Source organism: Trichoderma breve, chromosome 4, assembly GCF_028502605.1.
Source record: "Trichoderma breve strain T069 chromosome 4, whole genome shotgun sequence".
Classification (NCBI taxonomy): Eukaryota; Fungi; Ascomycota; class Sordariomycetes; order Hypocreales; family Hypocreaceae; genus Trichoderma; species Trichoderma breve.
Window position 1 is genome coordinate 465,534 of NC_079235.1, and position 22,362 is coordinate 487,895.

General features: G+C 47.3%; 1 protein-coding gene across 1 annotated transcript; it reads left to right on the plus strand.

The window, feature by feature from the left end:
• Window positions 1-1,905: 1,905 nt before the first annotated feature.
• T069G_06459 (AMP-binding enzyme domain-containing protein) lies at window positions 1,906-21,571 on the plus strand (the record flags this gene model as incomplete). Its single annotated transcript, XM_056173669.1, has 5 exons — window positions 1,906-6,307; window positions 6,413-10,878; window positions 10,939-19,621; window positions 19,697-21,321; window positions 21,377-21,571. 5 exons carry the CDS (start codon window positions 1,906-1,908, stop codon window positions 21,569-21,571), a joined length of 19,371 nt encoding a protein of 6,456 aa, XP_056027248.1.
• Between the last annotated feature and the right edge of the window lie 791 nt (window positions 21,572-22,362).

Consider the following 22,362-nt stretch of genomic DNA (forward strand, 5'->3'; position numbering starts at 1 on the left):
CAGAGAGAATCATAATTCGGCTAAATAAAGCCCTTGAGATGGGCAAGAGAACACCTTGCCGCATCTTGAATATTGTTGTTGAGTATAGTATACGCAGAGAACCCAAATCCATTCATAAGGAGAACGCTTCAGCAGACGCTTAGGGCATAGATAAACATATTAACCTGAACTCTATGGCAAGTTTCGTATCGGAGATTCATCAATGCCTTGTAACTCGGCGTTCGCGGCATCTCTAGTGGCCATAGTTAAAGCAGGGCACTTGGCCGTCGTTCTCAATTACCAGATTAAGGCAGTCCCTGATAGGACCCCTGCTGAAAGTTCAGACCCTTGCTTCTGGAAATAAGCCTCCATGCTTTCAAGTAGTAGTGGCCCCTCTAAAAACACTATAGGGGCTTTAGGGACAGCCTGAAGGCAAAGACTCTAAGCCGCTGTGGTCACCAGACGTTGAAACAACGGGTACGTGGACTGAGACAATAGTAATATCCGTTGGTCGATCAATCATGGCATCTTACTACACACGTACGTGCCATTACTCACGGTCATCCGCAGCCTTTCGAATAAGACATTGGAGGAGCGCAAGAGCGGTGTGGCTACTCGACTGAATTTGTGTAATGTTCCAGTTCTGTTCGGCGTTCAGCTCGTATTCACTGCGCCTACACTATAAGTATGCCAGTTGGTCACAATTGGCTATCATAGGTCGGACAACCAGCTCAATTGAGAAGAATTGAGGCTGGTACTCCGTATCACCGCATCTATTGATAGCACTGCTGGTAATACCTGTACCTATCCTGTTGAATCCTATACTGCTCTTTTAACCCGACGCTGCTCCAAGTCTCCCTTAATCACATGTAGTCAGCCGGATCTGGATCATTGTCTCGGATCTATCCCTCAGCCTCAGAATCAGCGGATCCTCTAGGTTATTATTTTGCATAACCCAAAGGGCGTTCAACCAGACCGCTTGTTTGTCTACTAGGTAGAGGACACTTTGCCCGAACATTGTGCGGAATTGCCTGAATTTCCCGAATTTCACCAGTGTTGAGACTGCGTCTCTCAGAAACAAACAACGCATTACTCATCTCAAGAATAGGTCACCTATCTTTACAAACTAGAATATTCATTGCGGGTCAAAAATAATCGTACTGGTTGCTCGCCATCACGATCGATACAACGAGTGATCCTCCATCGTTTTTTGAGTGTATACATAACTAATCCGAACCTCACTGATCTTTTTTCCTCTTTTCCTTTTGGAGCGAGCAACTGTTTTACTGTCTCGGAATTTTAACGCCACAGCTTGTAATGGTTGCTGTTCTACTGTTTCGGAATGCCAACACCAAAACTGCTGGTTGAAAGTGAAGCTCATCACTATAAATGAACGTATATCTGGGTAGATGGCGGCGATGAATTTGGGGTTTCGGTTTGGCTTGGCAATGTTATATAAAAGGTTTACGCACTCAACATGAGAGTAGGGAGTAGAAGGCACACATACCGAGAGAAGGGACGAGAGAGATAGCAGTTAAGGTGTGAATGGACATGAGCTATAGTTACGAGGATGCAATACGTGACTGGTATGCTGTGTAACCGTAAAATAGTGAGATTTATTTCATCACCTACATAGGAGTAACTAATAGGATATTACTGTCTTATTATTCTCTTATTAATACGCTGTTTCACGAACCCATGATCTCATTTCTGTCTTGGGTTCTCTGCTGTTTCACACACCAATGATATCACTGCTGTCTTGGAATATCTGAGGATCTGAGACATCTGGTATATACATTTAAACCGCTGTCGCAGTCCAGCTTTCAATCACCTTAATGTGATCTATCGACCACATCTTTCTCAAATTACACTTGAACTTACTATTTCTCTTCACATCTGATTTCTACCACCGAAAGAGATACAACAATGACTATCAATGAAAGTGATAAGCTTGGTGGTCACAATGGTTTCCATGGCGCCGCCTTCGCCCGGCCCGATGGGGGCTTTCCTTCTCGCCCAGGGAATGCAGCCAACGAATGGTCGGAGAAAGAACCATTAACGCTGCATGAAGAGCAACGCCAGCTCAAACACTGGACGGACCAATTGCTTCTGAGTCGTCCTGCGGAATTCATTTGCGACATGCCACGCCCTGAGACTTTGTCTGGCCATGTTGATCAAGAAACCCTGCGGATCGAGGGCTCATTGTATAACAAAATGCAACAATACTGCGAGTCCCACCAAGTTTCTCCTTTCACAGCACTGCTGGCGGCTTTTAGGGCTGCTCACTATCGCTTGACGGGGATGGAAGACGCTACAATTGGCGTTCCCAAGGAGGGTCATCGGACTGAGGACTCGAGAAATGTGGCAGATGTTCTCCACAAGTTTCAATGTTTTCGTCTCATCATTGATGATGAAACATTTCAGGATCTGGTAGATCAAATTGGAACAACGGCGGCTAATATGAGAGCCAATCGAGATGTCTCTATTGAGAAGGTTGCCGCCCGCTTAGATGAAGAAAGAGATTTTCGCCGTCAGCCACTTCTACAGGTAGCCTTTTCATTCTATACTCAGGATGCTCCGCCACCGAGAACTTCTATGAGTTGTGATACGGACCTTAGCTTCCAAATATTTGATAGCCATAACAGCCTAGAATGTTGTGCTGTATTTTCTACGGATCTCTATGGAAAGGGGACCGTGAACAACATTCTTGCTATTTTCCAGAAGACACTCGAGGGCTGCTTGTATGCGCCAACAACTCCTATCAAAGAAATATCTCTACTGGGGACTAAAGACATTGAAACACTCGACCAAATGGGTTTGCTTCGAGCCGACAGAACTGATTACCCCCGCGAACTTAGTGTGGTAGATGTCTTCCGGCAGCAGGTCTCGGGTAACCCTACTGGAGTGGCGATTAGAGATCGCTCTGGCTCAGTCACGTATTTTGAGTTGGATAAAAGATCAAACAAAATTGCCTCTTGGCTTTTGAAGCAATCTTTAGCCCCGGAAACCCTAATTGGTGTTCTGTCATCAAGATGCTCCGAGACCATTATCGCTTTTATCGGAATCTTAAAGGCAAACCTGGCGTATTTACCGCTGGATACAAAGACTCCACATTATCGCATGAAATCCATTATTTCTTCTATGACAGGAAGAAAAATTATCTTCCTGGGCCCTGAAACGGAAGCTCCTGATGACCTGGGCGAGATCGAATATGTACGCATATCTCAAGTTCTCCATGATACCGATGATAACAAAGACATCTCATGCGACTCCTCTGGTTATACTTCACCCTCTGCTACAAGTCTTGCCCATGTCTTGTTTACTTCTGGCTCGACCGGCCAGCCAAAAGGCGTCATGATCAATCACCGCGGCATTGTACGGCTTGCCAATAGTAACATCATGACGCACGTTCCCTCGCACAGCATTACAGCACATATATCGAATATAGCTTTTGACGCTGCTACTTGGGAGATTTATAGTGCCATTCTAAATGGGGGTACACTGGTCTGCATTGACGAAACGACAGTACTGGACTATGCTTCCATGAGTGAGACATGTCTTCGTGAGAATATTCAAACTGCTCTATTTACAACGGCACTTTTCAAGACGTACGCTCAAAATGCCCCGGAAGTCGTGACCCGTCTCAGCGTGGTTTTTATTGGTGGCGAACGCCTTGATACCAACGACCTTCCCACAGCATTGAAAGCAATGCCCGGAAAGATTGTAAATTTATATGGACCAACGGAAAACACAACGGTCAGTACAATGTACTGCTTGCAGGAAACGAAACATTGCAGTAACGGTGTGCCTATCGGACGTGCAATCAGCAACTCTGGTGCAGTTGTCATGGATTCGAAGCAGTGTCTAGTTCCCTTGGGCGTCATAGGCGAGTTAGTCGTATTTGGCGATGGTCTTGCCAGAGGATATCTTGACCCTAAATTAAACGATGAACACTTTATGCAGATTCGAATTGGCAACGAGTCGGTCCGAGGCTATCGAACAGGCGACCATGTTCGCCAGCGTTTAGATGGGCAACTGGAATTCTTAGGGCGTATAGATGGACAAGTCAAGATCAGAGGGCAGCGTGTTGAGCTCAGGGAAGTCGAATGCGCCTTACGAGGCCACAAGCTCGTCCATGACGCGGTTGCTGTTCTTCTTCATGGCGCTACGAATGGGGACTCAGATAATGCTCACATTGCCGGATTTGTCACGATCGGCGCAGACCTTGAAGATGAAGCCCAGGATGGTGATGAACACCAGCTTGTTTCTACGTGGAAAGACCGATATGATGGCGACTCGTATACAGGATTCGATGACATTCAGATGGATGCTTACGGAAGAGATTTCACTGGCTGGACATCAATGTTTGACGGAAAGGACATCGACAAGGCCGAGATGAATGAGTGGCTTGATGATACAATAGCTACAATAGCCACAGTTCTCAACGGCGAGCCTCCAGGTCATGTCCTTGAAGTCGGTTCGGGATCTGGCATGATTCTTTTCAACATTCGTGATGGTCTGCAGAGCTATGTAGGACTTGATCCCTCCGAACGAGCCATCAATCTCATTGGAAAGATATCAAAATCATTTCCCGAGCTCAATAACAAGGTGACTATGTACAAGGCCACTGCCGCAGATGTTCGCCGATTGGAGATGGTTGCTACACCTCCTGATCTAGTCATTCTGAACTCGGTAGCTCAGCACTTCCCCAGTCAGGAATATCTGTACCGATTTGTCGAGGATTTGCTTCAAATCGGTACGGATATGACCCTTTTCTTTGGCGACATTCGGTCTTATGCGCTCCATAAAGACTTTCTCGCTGCTCGCGTGCTAAGAACGGTTGGAGAAGAAGTCAAGTTGGATACAATCCGCCACATGGTGGCAGATATGGAGAAGGCCGAGTTGGAGCTTCTCGTTGACCCAGCTTTTTTCACCGGCCTGGCGCTGCGCCTACCAGATCGGATTGGGCATGTCGAGATCATACCAAAGAAGATGAGCGCCACGAACGAATTGAGCTGTTACAGATATACGGCAGTTGTGCATGTGAAGGCTGGCAGCCATCAAGCTTCTGCAGCTGCATACAGGCAACATGTTCGACATATCCCTCAAAGTGACTGGATAGATTTCATGGAACAACGTCTAGATCGAGAATCGCTCTTACACTTACTTCAAGCATCATTTGACTCTTCTGATTCTACCCTAGCCATTGGCAACATCCCTTATACGAAGACCATACTTGAGAGGCATATGGTTGAGTCAATCAAGACTGATAAAAGCAATGATTTTGACGGAAATTGGATCACTTACATACGGCAAAGATCCGAGAGCTGCTCTCATCTTTCAGTCACTGATCTGCACGCTCTTGCGGAGGAAGTCGGATATTCCGTCGAAATTAGCTGGGCCAGGCAGTACTCCCAACGAGGCGGGCTCGATGCAGTCTTCCACAAATATGCGCCGGATAAGAGAGGGAAAAGAATTTTATTTAACTTTCCTACCGATCATCAGAGTCGTCCATACCAATCGCTCAGCAGTCACCCTCTGAAACATCAAATTCAACGAAAAACACAAGAGCAGCTCTACGAGCTGGTGAAGACACAGCTGCCTCAATACATGATACCTCAGACCATCACAGTTTTAGATCAAATACCCGTCAATGAAAACGGAAAGGTTGACCGCCGAGCTTTGGTAAACATTGTTCAGTCTCAGATAACAGAGCGTGCGTCGATACAACAACCTACATCCGAAGTCGGACGACAGATGCAGGTTATCTGGGCCAAGGTCCTTCATATGGAGCCACAAGCAATCGGCATCAATGACAACTTTTTCAATCTTGGAGGAAACTCGATTGCTGCAATGAAGGTTGCCGCGGCGGCTCGAGATATTGGTTGGAAGCTCTCAGTAGCTGATATCTTCTACAGCCCAACCCTATCTAATTTGTCAATGACGGCTTCCAAGTCTACCTCAATCATGACAAAGATCCCAGTAACTCCCAAAATAGGCTCTGTCGCGCAATCTTATGCGCAGGAACGCCTTTGGTTTCTGGAGCAGCTCTATCCTGGCTTGGAATGGCACTTGATTCCATGTGCAGTCCATTTTAGGGGGCCACTTCAACTAGATGCTCTCTCTTCTGCGCTTCTTGCCCTTGAAAAGCGACACGAAACCTTGCGGACAACATTCGATACCATTGAGGGCGAGAATGTACAGAAAGTACATCTATTCCAGCCAAATAAACTCAGAGTTCATAATATTCAGGCCGATCGGCCGAACAGCCTCGTAGAAGCGCTGTATAAAGAGCAAACGACTCCGTTTGATCTGCATGAAGTTCCAGGTTGGCGTGTATCTGTGTTTAAACTGGGCGACGAACACCACGTGCTCTCTATTGTTATTCATCATATCATATGTGATGGTTGGTCTCTTGATGTTTTACGCAAAGAGTTGGCCACTCTGTATAAGGCCGCCCTACACGGGAAGGACCCTCTCTCAGCCATTGAGCCATTGGCTGTGCAATATAGCGACTACGCTCTTTGGCAGAGACAACAAGACCAGGTTGATGAGCACAACCGTCAGCTCGAGTATTGGACAACACAACTTGAATCAGGTCGACCTGCAGAACTGCTTTGTGACAAGGTCAGGCCGGCTACGATATCGGGCAGGGCAGACCTCCAAGAATTCAGAATCGAAGGCGCAATCTATGAGAAGCTCCAGAAATTCTGCAGAGATTACCAAGCAACGCCATTCATGGTCCTTTTTGCGGTTTTCCGGGCCGCTCATTATCGGCTCACGGGCGCTGAAGATGCCACAATCGGGACGGCCAACGCAGGTCGTGACCATCAGGAGCTGAATGCTTTGATTGGCCTCTTTGTTAACATGCAATGCATAAGGACTAGGGTCGAAAATACCACAACGTTCGAGAATCTAGTTAAAGAAGTTCAGGCAATGACTATTGCGTCCTTTGCTCACCAGGATGTCCCATTCGAGAGAATTGTGTCGGCGTTAAGGAAAGAAAGAGACTTATCCCGCAGCCCACTCGTTCAAATTGTGTTTGCATTACATTCGCAGCTAAGCCTTGCGGAGTTTGCGTTAGAAGGTGTAGAGGCTGAACCGATCACACCGCCGATGACTTCAAGATTTGATCTCGAGTTTCACCTCTACCAAGAAAAAGACGCCTTGAAAGGACAAATAAGATTTGCAACTGATCTCTTCAACTTTAATACAATTGACAATCTGAAGTCGATCTTCCTTCGAATTCTAGAACAGGGACTCACCAGCCCAAATGTATCAATCGAATCGCTATCCTTAATGACGAAGGAAGAATACGCGAAGCTCGACTCTATGAGACTCTTGGAGATAGAATCAACAAATTACCCTCGTAATTGCAGTCTCGTCGAAGTCTTTCAGCAGCAAGCCGCTGCCAATCCGGATAAAGTGGCAGTGAGAGATGGCCCTATCAGTCTTACGTATTCCCAGCTGGATGAGAAGTCAAATCACCTGGCCCAATGGTTGCGCAGGCACTCGTTTGCTCCGGAAACACTTGTTGGTGTTCTTGCTTCTAGATCTCATCTCACCATTATCACCTACCTGGGTGTACTCAAGGCCTGCTTAGCTTATCTTCCCCTGGACCCAACAAGCCCTCTGAGTCGAACCAAAGTCATTCTTTCGTCAGTCAAGGACTGTAGGCTAATTTTGGTTGGACCTGATGCTGAGGATTATGCGACGCAGCTGGACAGTATTAATTCTGAGAGCATCACAAACATCCTCGAGTGTCCCATCTACGCCAATGGGGACGTTCAAAAGCCACTCACCAACCTCTTTCCTGCACCAGATAATCTTGCATATGTCATGTTTACCTCAGGTTCAACGGGTCAGCCCAAGGGTGTCATGATCCAACATGGCGGTATTCTTCGACTAATCGAAAACAAGAAGATGGTCCAAGATCTACCAGATGCCGTAAACACAGCTCATATAGGAAGTGTGACTTTCGATGCATCGACGTGGGAAATTTATCCCACGCTACTGAACGGTGGTACTCTAATATGCTTCAGTTCTATGGAATTGCTGGATTATAAAACACTACCAAAAGCATTTGCCGATGAGAACATACAGTCGATGTTCATTACGCCCGCTTTATTGAGACAGTATCTTGTTCACTGCCCCGATCTGTTTCGTGGAATACATACACTTCATATTGGCGGAGACCGACTTGACACGCAAGACGCATTTACTACGATGAGACTAATCACTGGCAAAGTCTTCAACTGCTATGGACCAACTGAAAACACCTGTATCAGTACATATTTCCACATTTCTAGTCCTACTCCAGAGAATTGCGTTAATGGGGTACCTATCGGCCGTGCATTCCCGAATTCTGGAGCTTTTGTAATGGACTCACACCAGCAACTTGTTCCTCTCGGTGTAGTTGGAGAACTTGTTGTCACTGGCGACGGTCTTGCGAGAGGATATATTGATCCAAATCACGATCTAGACCGTTTCATCTCAATCAAAATTGCGGGAAAAGAGATGAGAGCTTATAGGACCGGAGATTACGTACGATACCGGCGAGAGGACGCGCAACTGGAGTTCTTGGGCCGAATGGACAATCAGATCAAGATTCGGGGTCAGCGTCTTGAGCTTGGCGAAATCGAGCATGCCATGCTCAGTTATAAGGCTGTCAATGAAGCCGTCGCAGTGATTCGAAAGGGTCAAGATGATGAAGCGAATCAAGAAGCAACAATTCATGGCTTTATTACTCTTACGGAAGACGATGGTGCTGCCCAAGACCAGGTTCTTGAAATGCTTCGTCAACAGTTGCCCTCTTATATGGTGCCACGGACAATCACTATTCTTGACGAAATGCCCATCAATAGCAGCGGTAAAATTGATCGTCAAGCGCTTGCTAAGCAACGTGTCGATGGCAGATTGAAGAGGCCAATACAACAGCAGCCATCAACCGAGGCACAGCGACAACTTCAATCGATATGGGCCAAAGTTCTGGCTATTGAGCCGTCAACCGTGGGATTGGATGACAATTTCTTCCTTTTAGGCGGAAGCTCAATTGCCGCGATGATAGTGGCCGCTGAGATTCGAAAAGCTGGCTACCATGTTACCGTCGCTAATATTTTCAACCATCCATCCCTCCGTGATCTATCCAGTCAAGTTCAACCGATAGCGAGTTGTGTCACGGAAATATTTGCACCCTTCTCTCTCTTAGGTAGCGCATTTAACAAGATGGAATTCTTACAAGAGGTTTCGAGTCAATATAACATAGACCCCACGCTTGTTCGAGATGCATACCCTTCTACATCGTTGCAAGAGGGTCTCTTATCCCTCACCTCCAAGCAAGATACCGGCTATGTTATGCGGGCAGTTTTCAAACTACCGTCGTCAATCAAGGTGGAGAAATTACGAGACGCATGGCAAACTGTATTTCATGCCTTGCCCATCTTACGCACCAGGCTTATCCAGCATAGCACACATGGTACTGTACAAGTCGTCGTGGATGAAAAGATCCAATGGGCCACCGCATCTAACCTGGATGAATATCTAGAGGCAGATGCTAAACGTCAAATGGGACCTGGAAAGCCGCTTACAAGATATGCCGTTGTTCAAGATACTTCAGGGCTGGATAAGTGGCTTGTCTGGACGGTTCATCATGCTCTTTATGACGGATGGTCACTGCCACTTATCCTAGATTCAGTAAGGAAGGTATACCAAGGCAGCAAACTGAATCCAGGACCACAATACCAGGCATTCATTAACTATATCACGCATCAAGACCATGCTCAGACCACCAGGTACTGGAAGGAGATGTTGGATGGCAGTGGATGCGTCTCCTTCCCGACACTGCCTCCTTTTATAGACCAACCTGCAGCTGATAAATCTGTTGAGTACTCCATTTTACAACCACGGCAAAGACTCTCTGGTGTAACGACATCTAATTTAGTCCGCGCAGCATGGGCTCTTGTGGTAGGAAGAACAACTGCTGTCGAAGAAGTTGTCTTTGGCGCCACAGTATCTGGGAGGAATGCACCAGTGGACGACATTGGCATGATGATTGCACCAACTTTTGCAACGGTCCCAATACGGATCAAGTTGACTCGCGCTCACAGCGTGGGCGAATACTTGACAATGGTGCAGGAACAGGCAACAGAGATGATTCCGTATGAGCAGACGGGCTTACAGAGAATTGCTGCCGTGTCTCCGGAGGCAAAGCATGCTTGTAGATTCCAGACTCTCCTCGTCATCCAGTCACAGCCCGTCGGTGAAGCAAGTGTGCAAGACGGGGTTGAGTTGGACAAAGACTGCACACAAGGACGGCCAGCCGATACCTACGGATTGGTTCTTGAACTAAACATTATGGAAGATTCCATCCAAGTCTCAGCATCGTTCGACTCCAGGATGATTGAACCCTTGATGGTAAAGAGCTTACTGGAACGTCTCGACAACGTCATGAATCAGCTGGACCAGGCAAACTCAGAGCACCCATTATCGCAAGTTGTAATGACATCATCTCAAGATATTAAGCAAATTTGGGATTGGAATCGGACTGTCCCTTCGGCGATACACCGATGCCCCCACGAGCTAATTGAGGAGCGATCAAAGGCCTATCCTGCCTCTACTGCGGTTTGCGCTTGGGATGGAGAACTCACTTATGGGGAGCTCATGCGCCTTGCAGATAGCCTTGCTCAGTATCTAACGTCACTGCAGCCAAATGATGCAACAATCATTCCGATCTGCTTTGAGAAATCTATGTGGACGATAGTTGCGATATTTGGAGTTCTGAAATCTGGGGCGGGCTTCGTCCTACTTGACCCATCGCTCCCGGAACAGCGACGACAAGCAATCATTCAACAAGTTGAACCAAATTTTGTCTTGTGTTCAGCCTCGCAGGAAGCATCATGTGTTGGTCTAGCTTCTAAAGTCATCGCCATCACTCCACAATTCTTTGCAATGCACTCGCAGGTCCAGACACAGGTCCATTCGCAACTCCGCCGCTGCAATCCGACTTCACCGATGTACATGGTATTCACATCAGGAAGTACTGGAACACCGAAAGGCGTTGTTGTTACCAATGAAAATTATGCAACGGCGCTCGAACATCAAAAATTGGACTATGGGCTCACCAAGGCCTCGAGGTTTTCTAGCATTGCATCTTATAGTTTTGATGCGTCGATTGAGGGCATTTTCCGCCCCTTATACGTTGGTGGGTGCTCATGCGTGCCGAGTGAGCATGACATTAGATCCGATCTCGCCCGAAGCATGAACGTTCTGAAAATAAATTCTTTGATAACGATACCTTCGCTGCTTCGTTTGCTATCCCCAAGTCAAGTACCTGGTCTGAGGACCATACTGATAGGAGGAGAAGCTGCCTGTCGCCAGGATGTTGAAGAATGGTGGGGCAAGGCGAAGATTATCAATCTATACGGTCCCAGCGAGTGCTCTCCTGTAACTGCCATTAATAATTCGGCCACGAGCCCTGAAGCTGTCTGCAATATCGGGATGGGAGTTGGATTGGTGACCTGGGTCGTGGATCAAGATGACCACAACATCCTGGTGGCTCCTGGATGTGTAGGTGAGCTTGCTATCGAAGGTCCTCCAGTTGGTCCGGGATATTTCAACGATCCAGAGAAAACTGCAACAGCATTCATCAAAGACCCTATGTGGCTTTTGAAAGGTGCGCCGGGGCAGGTGGGACGACATGGTCGAGTTTACAAGACAGGCGATTTGGTTCGCTACAACATGGATGGAAGCCTGAGATACATCGGCCGAAGAGACTTTCAGAGAAAGATCCGAGGCCAGCGTATAGAACTCGGTGAGGTGGAGCATCAATTGGAGACTTTGTTGAATCACCCAGGTCAAATAATAGCAGATATCATCGAACCACAGGGCGACAATTCGAGCTCGATGCTCGCAGTGTTCATCCAAAAGACAGATGCTCAGGTTTTGGTTCAGGATGGCACCAAGGACAACGATGTATCTATATCAGCGATGCCATCACATGTAACCCATAGGCTGTCCGAGAGATTGCCTCATTACATGGTGCCCACAGTCCTCTTCACTCTGAATAACATGCCCAAGAATGCATCAGGAAAAACTGATCGTCAAAAACTACGCCAAATAGGTGCCTCATTTACAAACAAACAGCTAGCTGAAATGCAAACAGCCAGAGACGAACCAAAGCAGCCTGCGAGATCGCAAAAGGAGCGACAGATTCAAGAAATATGGGCAAGCACGCTGGGGATTGATGCAGAATCAATCGGTCTTGATGATAGCTTCGTTCATCTGGGAGGCAATTCCATCACAGCGATGAAGGTTTCTGGAGAAGCTCGCAAATACGGAATAGAACTTCGCATTACCGACATATTTGGTCGTCAAACGTTGCGCGGCGTAGCAGAACAGGCTTCTGTATTAAAAGGCTGCGATACAATTCCGTGCTTACAGCAGTCTAGGCATGTGGAGCAATCGTTTGCCCAAGAACGCCTATGGTTCCTAGACCAACTTCACTCCAATCTGCAATGGTATATGATGCCGTTGACGTTTCATTTACGGGGACCGCTCCAGTATGATGCTTTGGAAGCTGCTCTTCAGGCAATTGAGCGACGCCATGACACTCTGCGAACCACATTCGAATCAAAGGACGGCATCAACATGCAGCTGGTGCACGCTTTCCAGCCCCGTAAGCTGAAAGTGACGGAGATACCATCTTTGAATGACAAGTATCTTACCCAGATGCTAGAGCTAGAACTAACAAAACCATTCGACCTTGGGATTGAACCTGGTTGGAGGGTGACACTTTTCAGGTGCTCAGATGACGATCATGTCTTGTCAATCATCATGCACCATATAATATCTGATGGCTGGTCAGTTGATGTTTTACAAAGAGACCTGGCAGCCTTCTATTCTGCAGCTCTTCGAGGTGACGAAGATCCAACCTCTTCGATTGGTCCGCTACCTATTCAATACACCGACTATTCAGTTTGGCAAAAGCAACAGGACCAGGTTGAGAGTCATCAACATCAGCTGAACTTTTGGGTTGAACACCTGCAGTCAAGTGTTCCCGCAGAGCTGCTTTGTGATAAACCAAGGCCACAGTCTCCTTCAGGCGCAGCAGATATTCACGACATTAGGATCGACGGAGCTCTGTATCATGGTTTGCAGGTTTTTTCTAAACTTCATGGCGTGACTCCATTTGCCGTATTGTTAGCGGCATTCAGAATCAGCCAGTATCGCCTAACAGGTGCTACGGATGCTACTATTGGGATTCCCAACGCCAATCGAAACCGTTGGGAAGTAAAAGATCTCATCGGATTCTTCGTCAATATGCAGTGTATTCGGACTGTTATAAACGGACAATCTTTTGAAACGCTCGTTAGCCAAGTCCGAGATGAGATGTTGTTATCTTTTGCGAATCAAGACGTGCCATTTGAAAAGGTCGTGGCAAGCCTAGAAAAAGATAGAGATTTGTCCCGCCACCCCCTGGTGCAGATTGTCTTTGCCCTTCATTCACAGCGAGACCTCGGAAAACTCAAACTTGAATCTATTGATGCAGAGCTTATTGCTCCTGCGACTACCACACGATTCGATCTCGAGTTCCATTTCTTTCAGGAAGACGAGGCTTTGCAGGGCCAGGTGATTTTCTCAACAGATCTGTACTACAGCGACACAATTAGCAATATGATAGCCATCTTCCGCACCGTTCTAGAACTTGGTATTGCTTCTCCTACCATGGCAGTCGACTCTCTGCCGCTGCTCAGAGACGACGGTTTACTCAAGATGAGACAATTAGGAATATCTCATATCAAACAGACAGACTACCCGCGAGACTCCAGCATTGTTGATGTCTTCAGTCAGCAAGTAGTTAAGCAAGCCAACAAAGTGGCAGTAAAAGATTCGACTAGCCAATTGTCATATAGCGAATTAGATGAGAAATCTACGATGCTAGCAAGTTGGTTGGCACGTCGTGCGCTGGCTCCAGAGACATTGGTCGGAGTGCTCGCGAATCGATCATGCCTTACAATTGTCGCATTTTTAGGAATCATTAAAGCCAATCTCTCCTATCTGCCTCTGGATACAAGAACCCCAGCTGGCCGTATGGAGACAATCTTGTCCTCTATACCAGGACGGAGGCTTATTTTACTCGGACCTGGGGTGGCACGCCCAACCTTGTCTCTCCCCAGCACCGATTTGGAATTCGCTTCAATTGAACAAATTATAGACGAAATGACACAAAAAGCGGTGAAACCCCTCACATTAGCAAGGCAGCCTTGTGCAACAAGCCTTGCATATGTCATGTTCACTTCTGGATCAACCGGCATGCCGAAGGGAGTGATGATTGAGCATCGAAACATCCTTCGAACTGCAGAAATAGTCACCGAAATGCAACACCTTTTGCCTAGATTAGTTATTGCGCATGCCTCAAACATCGCATTTGATGCCTCGACTTGGGAGATATATACCGCTTTGCTAAACGGTGGGACATTGATCTGCCTTAGTCACTCGACCTTATTAGATTACCGGATCCTGAGAACAGCCGTTGAAGAGGAATGCATTCAAGCCCTATTCATTACACCGGCTCTACTTAAGCAACATCTTTTACATCGCCCATTTCCGATTAGTGGAATAGAGGTACTATATGTCGGAGGAGATCGTCTTGATCCTCGCGATATTGCGATTGTAAAGAGCCTTACACAAACAAAAGTGGTATGTGTTTACGGGCCAACCGAGAACACCTCTTACAGCACGCTATACGAGATCCCAGATGAAGAACTTATGACCAATGGGGTCCCCATAGGCCACCCATTAAGAAACTCCGGCGCTTATGTGGTTGATTCGCAGCAACAACTGGTGCCTCTTGGAGTTATTGGCGAACTCTTAGTGACAGGTGATGGTCTTGCTAGAGGGTATTTAAATACACAACAAAATTTAGGCCGATTCGTCTCTTTTAAAGTAAATGGGGAAACAACCAGAGGCTATCTCACGGGCGACTATGTGCGATATCGCTGTGACGGACAGCTGGAATATATTGGCAGGAAAGATGGGCAGATCAAGATTCGAGGCCAGCGTGTGGAGTTGGGAGAAATTGAACATACTATGAGAACCCACAGATCTGTTGACGACGCAGCTGCAGTTTTGATACAAAAAGAAGGCGGTGATACGAGTGAGCCACAAATTGCGGGATATGTTACACTGCGCGACGAGGATGACGGTGGAGCACTTGATAATACACAGGAATATGAACAGGTTAAGGAGTGGGAAGAGCGTTTTGACGTCGAAACATACGAGTCCCTCACTGATCTACATCCTGAAAAGCTCGGAAGAGACTTTGTTGGATGGACATCCATGTACGATGGCGAGAACATCGACGAGACTGAAATGAATGAGTGGTTAAATGACACGATGGATGCGATACTTGGCAGCAACTCCGCCGAGCATGTCTTGGAACTAGGTTCGGGTTCCGGAATGATTCTGTTCAATCTCACAGACACGTTGAAGTCATACGTCGGCCTTGATCCATCGGAGCGCGCTGTCAACATGATATCCAGCCACCTCAAAAGCTTTCCAGCTCTGAAGGAGAAGACAAAGATATACAAGGCAACTGCCGCAGATGTGAATCGGTTAGAAGTATTCGCCGCAACAGAATTCGCTGTATTCAATTCCGTTGTGCAGTATTTCCCCAGTCAAGATTACTTATTTAAAACCATTCAGAAGCTTATTAGTCTCGGCGGCATCAAGACAATCTTCCTCGGCGATATCCGCTCTTACGCACTTCACAAGGACTTTTTGGCTTCGAGAGCGTTACACTTGTTAGGTGGTCGTGCAACGCCTGAAGAAGTGGCACGAATTATCTCCGACATGGAGCGAGCAGAGTCGGAGCTGCTTGTTGATCCTGCGTTTTTCACTGCCTTACCAAACAGATTACAGGGCATAAAACATGTGGAGATTTTACCGAAGAAAATGCATGCAACCAACGAACTCAGTTGCTATCGCTATGCTGCTATTCTTCATCTAACTTTGGAAAGTGAGCGGGAAGTTGTTGAGATTGAAGGTGATAAATGGATCGATTTCGAAACGCAAGGCTTGGACACTGAAGCAATGAAGAAGCTGCTACAGGATCCTTCATCTCCATCCATTCTACCAGTAGCCAATATTCCCAACGCAAAGACAATCCTTGAGCGGCATATCGTTGCATCACTATCCGATCAGACCCGGAATGAGACAAACTCATGGTTCCCTTCAGTTTATAAAATGGCCGCAGCCCATTCGTCACTATCCGCGATCGAGTTGGCCTCCATTGCCCAAGACTCCGGATATCAAGTCGAAATCAGCTGGGCTCGTCAACATTCTCAACGCGGCGGATTCGATGCTGTGTTCTACCGTGATAAGTCGGGGGAAAGCAAGACTAAAAGCCAAACGCGAAGACTCTTCCAATTCCCAACTGATCACCTTGACCGACCCTACCATTCCTTTACCAGCCATCCCTTGAAACATTACCTTCGGCAAAAGATCCAAGACGAAATCAAAGACCTCGTGCAATCCCAATTGCCACATTATATGGTACCTCACGTCATCACGGTGATAGACCAAATGCCCATAAATGAGAATGGCAAAGTAGACCGTCGATCCCTTGTCAAGAGCATGCCAACACAAAGACAACGAGCTATAGCACAGCCGACTTCAGACAACGAAAGAGAAATGCAACGAATATGGGCCGACGTGCTAAATATAGCCCCCGAGAGCATTGGAACTAATGATAGCTTCTTCTTCCTAGGAGGAAGCTCGATAGCCGCCATGAAAGTCGTCGCTGGGGCCGGCAGAGCTGGATATGAGCTTTCCGTCGCAGACATCTTCCGTACCCCGAAGCTCGGAGAACTCGTCTCGTGCAGCTTTCAGCGAATCACAAAGGCCGCCAAACTCGTCAAACCGTTTGAGTTGTTCAAGGATCTTGATATAAGTTCCTTCAAAAGAGATGTATCAAAACAATGTCAGCTACAACCCGCCAAGATCGTTGATGCATACCCTTGTACTCCGTTACAGGAGGGTCTATTGGCCCTGACCTCCAAGAGACAAGGTGACTACGTAATGCAAGCGGTCTTCAACATTCAGCCTGGAGTAGTAGTTGAGAAACTGTGCCAGGCATGGGAAACAGTCTACAAAGCGCTGCCACTTTTGCGCACTCGAATTGTTGAGCACGTTGATCTCGGCATCGTACAGGTAGTAATTGATGAGTCGCTTCCTTGGGTTGAGGCAACATCCCTAGAGGATTATCTCGAGACTCTACGGGAGCTACCAATGGGCATCGGCCAGCCACTATCCGCCTTTGCCGTGGTCAGTGATACTACAGGGACACCTAAACGGCTAGTATGCACTGTGCACCACGCTTTATATGATGGGTGGTCTCTCTCTCTCATCATGGATGCTGTGGGCAAAGCTTACCGAGACAAGCAAATAGAATTAGGAAGCCAATTCCAAGCTTTCATAAAGTTCATCAAGGAGCAAGACGAGACCCAGACGATAAACTACTGGGAGACGTCTCTGAAAGGCTACGATACTCTACCATTTCCAGCTCTGCCATCATCGGTCACAGAGGCCAGGACGGACACATTCGTAAAACACACCATCCCTCTTCCGCAAACCCGATCAGACATCACCACGTCGAATCTGATCCGTGCCGCGTGGGCTTTGGTGATTAGTCGGATGACCAACACACAAGATGTGGCTTTTGGAGCCATTGTTTCCGGCAGAAATGCGCCTGTGTCTGGCATAGACACACTAGCTGCTCCAACATTTGCAGCTGTGCCTATCCGTATCAAGTATTCCCCTACTCAACATGTTTCGGCATATTTAAAGACTGTGCAGCAGCAAGCTACAGACATGATTCCGTTTGAACAGTTTGGATTGTCTCGCATATCTCATACGTCTCCAGGCGCCAAGGCAGCATGCAAGTTCCAAACGATACTGGTAATTCAACCCGAAGAAATGAGTGAGATCCCAGACATTTTAGGAAAGTTAGAGGACGATGAACAAGATTCACAGCGGCCAGACCCCTATAGCATCGCTCTTCAAGTACAGCTTGGCCAGGAAAGAATCCTAGTTTCAGTAGGATACGATTCTCGAGTCGTTGAACCGTGGATGATTGACAGGCTGCTTGTTCAGCTTCAAAGTGCTATGCATCAATTAGACTGTGCGAGACCCTCCCAGCCATTATCAGAAGTTGATCTGGCCACACCTGGAGACCTTGAGCAGATCTGGAAATGGAATGCAACAGTTCCATCACCAGTAGATCGATGTATTCATGATATTATCGAGGACAGGGCCATCCAATCGCCAACTGCAGAAGCCATTTGCGCCTGGGATGGCACCTTGACTTACGAAGAGCTATCTCGTCTTTCTACAAAGTTAGCAGTACATCTATTAAGCCTCAACGTCAGACCAAACATGACGATACCGCTCTTCTTTGAGAAATCCATGTGGACCACTGTCGCAATGCTCGGCGTGTTAAAGACTGGTGCAGCATTTGCTCTTTTGGATCATTCCATCCCAGATGAACGCCTTCGAGCAATGCTCAGTAAAATCACCACAAAGTTGATGCTGTCATCAAAAGCATTGGAGGGCTTGGGATCCAAATTATCCAGCAGAGTACTGGCAATTGACTTAGCGTTGTTCGCCAATCTCCCCAAACAATGCCAAAATCTGCCATCTTCCCCATCTCTTTCATCCCCCATGTATACGACTTTCACCTCGGGCAGCACCGGAACTCCAAAAGGCGTAGTAATATCCCATGGAGCATTTTCATCGGCTGTTCATTACCAGTCCGGTGCCATGGGCTATGACTCTTCTGTCAGAGCTTACGATTTTACCGGCTATGCATTTGATGTAGCAATTGGTACGGCATTCATGACCCTCGCATCTGGAGGGTGTTTGTGCGTGCCATCAGATGCAGACCGAAAGAATAATCTCACATCATCTGTGGTGGCGACCAAGGCCAACCACCTTGATCTGACGCCCTCTGTGGCTCGCACGCTTCAGCGAGAGCGCCTTGTCAATCTCAAAGTTTTGGTTCTCGGCGGCGAGATGGCCAGTCATGGTGATTTTCAAGGCTGGCCGAAAGGGGTCTCCATATTAAACTTATACGGCCCCTGTGAATGCACACCTACGAGCACCATTCGGCGTTACTCTCAAGATAACACTAGCCCTTCAAACATTGGCTTTGGTATGGGAACAGTCACATGGATAACAGATCCGGATAATTCACAAAGATTGTCACCTATTGGGGCCATCGGTGAGCTTGTTCTCGAGGGGCCTCTAGTCGGTCTCGGTTATCTTGGAGAGCCGGAAAAGACAGAATCGGTCTTCGTCAACGATCCCGCTTGGTTGCTCCATGGCGCAGCCGGTAATCTTGGACGGAAAGGTCGGTTGTATAAGACAGGCGACTTGGTTCGATACAGTTCAGACGGCAGCCTCGTATTCATGGGGCGCAAAGATACCCAAGTCAAGATCCGTGGTCAACGAGTTGAACTTGGCGAAATTGAAAAGCGTTTGAGGGACTCCGTCCCAAATCTGAAAGACGTCGCCGTTGAAGTAATCGCGCAACGTGACGGGGCTCCTAGTGATCGATTGGTAGCATTTATATCCTTTGATGAGCATTGTGACGCGAGGGGAGATGGATGTGCCAACGGGCTCACAGAAAATTCCAAGATATTACTCAATGCCCGCTTGATAGGCTTGCCCGAGCAAGTGAAAGATGCGGTATCTGCGAGCCTACCTGGGTACATGATTCCAACGGCTTATTTTGCACTGAATTACATCCCAACGACGCATTCTGGCAAGACGGATCGTCGCCTCCTGCGCAAGATGGGATCTACCTTGACAGCAACGCAGATTGCGGAGTCAGGCAGTGTTTCTTCAGATCTTAAGCGTGCTCCATCTACAGAGATGGAACGACTGTTACATACGACCTGGGCACAAGTTCTAGGCATTGATCCCCAAATCATAGGAGTTGATGATAGCTTCTTTCGCCTTGGAGGAGACTCCATTCTGGCAATGAGAATTTCGGCAATAGCTCGTACTGAAGGAATCAATATCTCAACCAGCGATATCTTTGAGGGGAAAACGATTGCCAAAATTGCAGCAGTCGCCCGTATGCAAGAACCCAAACAAGAATCATCATTGTCATCAAGGTTTTCGTCTCCGGAGGTCATTATAAGCGCGTACAAACAACTTCTACCTCACTTGGAGGTTCCTAACGTCAATTCCATTGAAGATGTATTGCCATGTACTGCAATCCAAGAGCGCATGCTAGAGGCGCGGGCAAGAAATCCCCAAATCTATGTAACCGAACTTGGCTTAGAGATCATCTCGAGAGACAACGACTCGGTCGATTTCCAACGAATTCAGCAAGCATGGCACGCCGTTGTACGACACCACAGTTTACTGCGTGCCGTTTTTGTACGCAGATCTCCAGAGGAAGGTGGATCATACCAGATCGTTCTCAAGGATCCAGTTCCAAGTATCTCCCTCTTGCGGCAAGAATTTAAACGCTCGGCAATAATCAAACCACTTATGGGCGCTTCATTCTCTGATTCTGGTGTACAACACCACCTATCTGTCTATCAGACGGATGTGACACGCGCCTATCTCCACTTTGAGTTCAACCATGCCCTTGCAGATGGCCAATCTTTCGACATCCTTGTCCGAGATTTCCAGCTTGCGTACGACAATCGTCTTGAATCTCATTGTCCACCGTATTCAAGATTTCTCCAGTATGTTATGACTCAGTCTCATGAACATGAGCAGAGTCGTCACCACTGGGCGACTTATATGGATGGCATTGAACCTTGCTTGCTGCCTGCCTCAACACAGCCCGCAATCGACCCGCGGGGCACTTTCCGTGTTGATGTTACTGACTTGGACTCGGAAAAAATCACAAAATTCTGTGCAGAGCGAGAGATCTCACTGGCAAACATCCTACAAGTTGCTTGGGCCCTCGTGCTGAGGCGCTGGACAGGATCGCGAGCTCCCTGCTTCGGTAATATTGTCTCGGCGCGAGATGTCCCAGTCGATGGAGTCGACGAGATGATGGGTCCGCTGTTCCATCTAATGCCAAGCCACGTTCTGCTAGATGATAACTGCTCTGTGTTGGGTGTTTTGAGGAACGCCCATGAAGAGTTTGTGCAAAATACGAAGCATCAAGCTTACTCTGTGACCCAACTTTGGCGTGATTTGGGAGCCTGTGGCTCTGACAAAATGTTCAACACAGCCTTGTCTATCGCTAGACAAACAGGAGCGCTCCAAGAGGCATGTGACGGACATACATTCGAAGTACGAGATGCTGTTGACCCAGTAGAGGTATTTAATTCAACGCCCATTTATGATAAGTGAATACAAGCTAACAGGGACACAGTACGCCGTTTACGTTAGAGGCGCACTCGGTGATGAGTGTGTATACCTTTCATTGGAGTTCTGGGAAGAGCACACGTCCAGAGCAGATGGTAGAAAGATGGCGGCTGAATTGGGCAAAGCAACATCACTCATTGTATCGCACCCTGAGCGTGATATACGGAGCCTTATTAATGACGTATCCAGTGAGAGCATGTAATTCACAGAAAAATATATAGATTAAGATTAGATAGTAATGGTGGCCTTTTATCCATGGCTGCTAATAAGATCCCCAGTTAGAGATATGAATTAGAATATGGCTCATATGGCATCTATGTAATCAGCACAGAATGCAGCTCTCTGAATGCCATCAATCAACTTTTGGTTTGGAATCCGAAGAGTTTATGCAGTCCATACAACTAACTTCTATGTCTTCCTGTGACTCTTCTCGTAGCCGTTTCCTCGGCTTCTTACCACGATGATCGATTCACAACACGCAGCTTTAAAGGCTCGTGTCAAGCTACCTTATGTTAATCCATTACTGCTTCTATTCGGAATTACTGTCCATAGCTTCCGATTATGCCCCTCACGCTTGCCGCCCCTGATCGTCTCATCTACAAGGGCATTGAAACTCCCAGGCCATGGGCCCGCCTCGAGCCGCTCAGTGGAGAAGCAAATACGCGTACTTCTTCTATATTCTCCATAAAACACCCCGTAGTTCAATATCCTATACACGTATTTCGTATACAATTGAGGAGAAACTCGCAATCTCAAGTCCTCGCTGCCAGTCGTATTCGCATCTCCAACTTGGAGCGACAAGTTGCAATCTGTAGAAATGCCTAATACGGTAATTTTCCCGCAAAAGGCGGCCGCTTGAAGCGTCTCACCTAAAAGAGAGTCCCCAAAGCTCCACACAGTGACAATCTCTCTCAAACTCCAGCTGCGATGGAATCATAGAGTGAGCAGAAAGAACCAAGAGTAAAATATGCCTATGACTGGATTAAATATAAG